Source organism: Amphimedon queenslandica, unplaced genomic scaffold, assembly GCF_000090795.2.
Source record: "Amphimedon queenslandica unplaced genomic scaffold, v1.1 AMPQUscaffold_13464, whole genome shotgun sequence".
Classification (NCBI taxonomy): domain Eukaryota; kingdom Metazoa; phylum Porifera; class Demospongiae; order Haplosclerida; family Niphatidae; genus Amphimedon; species Amphimedon queenslandica.
Genome location: NW_003546300.1, coordinates 200281 through 201913, shown reverse-complemented (window position 1 = coordinate 201913; position 1633 = coordinate 200281). Strand labels below are relative to the sequence as shown.

Genomic DNA, 1633 nt, shown 5'->3' with positions numbered 1-1633 from the left:
ATTGAGACCAGTGATGGGAGAGAGTGAGACCAGTGATGGGAGCGATTGAGACCAGTGATGCGGAGTGAGACCAGTGATGGGAGTGAGTGAGACCAGTGATGCAAGGAAGTGAGACCAGTGATGGGATGGAGTGAGACCTGCGATGGGATGGAGTGAGAACAGTGATGGGAGTGAGTGAGACCAGTGATGAAAGGGAGTGAGACCAGTGATGAAAGGGAGCGAGACCATTGATGGGAGAAAGTGAGACCAGTGAAGGGAGAAAGTGAGACCAGTGATGGGAGAGAGTGAGACCAGTGATTGGAGTGAGTGAGACAGTGATGAGAGGGAGTGAGAGCAGTGATGTTGAGTCAGGGAGATGGTGAGAGAATAGGCAGTAGTAATAGAAAGAATGTGAGCAGGCATAGGCAGTAGTAATAGAAAGAATGTGAGTAACAATGAATTAGTAAAATATGTATAAGTGAGAGTGAGACAAGTTGAGACAGCATTACAATGTCAGTCATGGTGTTTGTGGTACTGCAGAAAGCAGTCGGTTTCCTGACCCTTGTAGCGTAAGTACACTTGGCATTCTTCACAATACAACTTCGTGTCCTTTTCTTTGTTTGCCAAAAAGCAGTAGTAGCATCGATGTTGCTTGCCATCACCAATTAGAGGATAGTGTGCCTTACAGAACTTTTTTGTAGTCAATTCAGAAAGTTGTCTTCCCTTTCTCTTTATTGAGCAATATCCATCCAGTAGCTTGTGTAACAAAGCTGTACGGAAAGCTTTAGTTGATTTCACAACTTGATGATGGTCAGGATTTGATTTGGCAATTATGATGGCATTAGTTACAGCAACATCAAACACCATCCAGAACAGGCACTTGTAGTACATTCTGCTCTTGAGTCTGACATGATAATACTCTCTCAACTGGTCATTTCTGTCTACTCCCACGATATATTTGTTGTAGGTGTTGATTGAATGAGGGCAGGGGAAATTGTGACATTCACCAGTCTTCAGTTTCCTCTCCACTTCATCCAGTGGGACAGTCTGACAGAATGCGGAACATACTTTCACTGGTTTCGTATCCTGCCATACACTAACTGTCAGGTTATTGTGACAATGCTGTCTGCTCTCACTCTTTCCTCTCATATGGAACCCTTTCTTCGCATGGACCTTCAGCTCTGTAGGGAACCCATGGCGGTCAGATCTGAGAGTTCCAGTGGCATACACTCGTTCTTCATGCAAGTCCTGGAATAGGCCAATACTGCTAAAGAAGTTATCACAAAATATGTTATGGTACTTGTGAATGAGGCTACGAGTCAGGTCCTTCACAACTCTTGCTCCAAGACCCCTCTCGGGTGATATCTCCCTGCCAACATATACTTGAAATTGGGACATATCCTGTCAGGCTATCTGCTCTTATCCACACTTTCAAACCACACCTGACAGGCTTCTCTGGCATATATTGTTTCAGTGAAGATCTCCCTTTGTACGGAACCATTGCCTCATCAATGGCACATTCTCGATTTGGATTGTAAAGTGCAGCAAACCTACTCTAAATAATATCCAGTACCTCTCTTATCTTCCACAGGTGGTCATGGCCACAATCCAAAACAGAAGGAAGATGATAGTAAAAGAACATTTGTTGTTGCTT

The 1633-nt window shown here is 44.2% G+C and overlaps 1 protein-coding gene across 1 annotated transcript; it reads right to left on the bottom strand.

Annotated features, from left to right (window-relative positions):
• Positions 1 to 492: 492 nt before the first annotated feature.
• Positions 493 to 1377, bottom strand: LOC105312235 (piggyBac transposable element-derived protein 4-like). The gene has a single exon (XM_011404720.1). It carries the CDS (start codon positions 1375 to 1377, stop codon positions 493 to 495), a length of 885 nt encoding a protein of 294 aa, XP_011403022.1.
• Positions 1378 to 1633: the final 256 nt, after the last annotated feature.

Bases quoted from the DNA above. Each gene is read 5' to 3' on its own strand.
- LOC105312235 (XM_011404720.1), bottom strand. From the start codon at position 1,377: ATGTCCCAATTTCAAGTATATGTTGGCAGGGAGATATCACCCGAGAGG.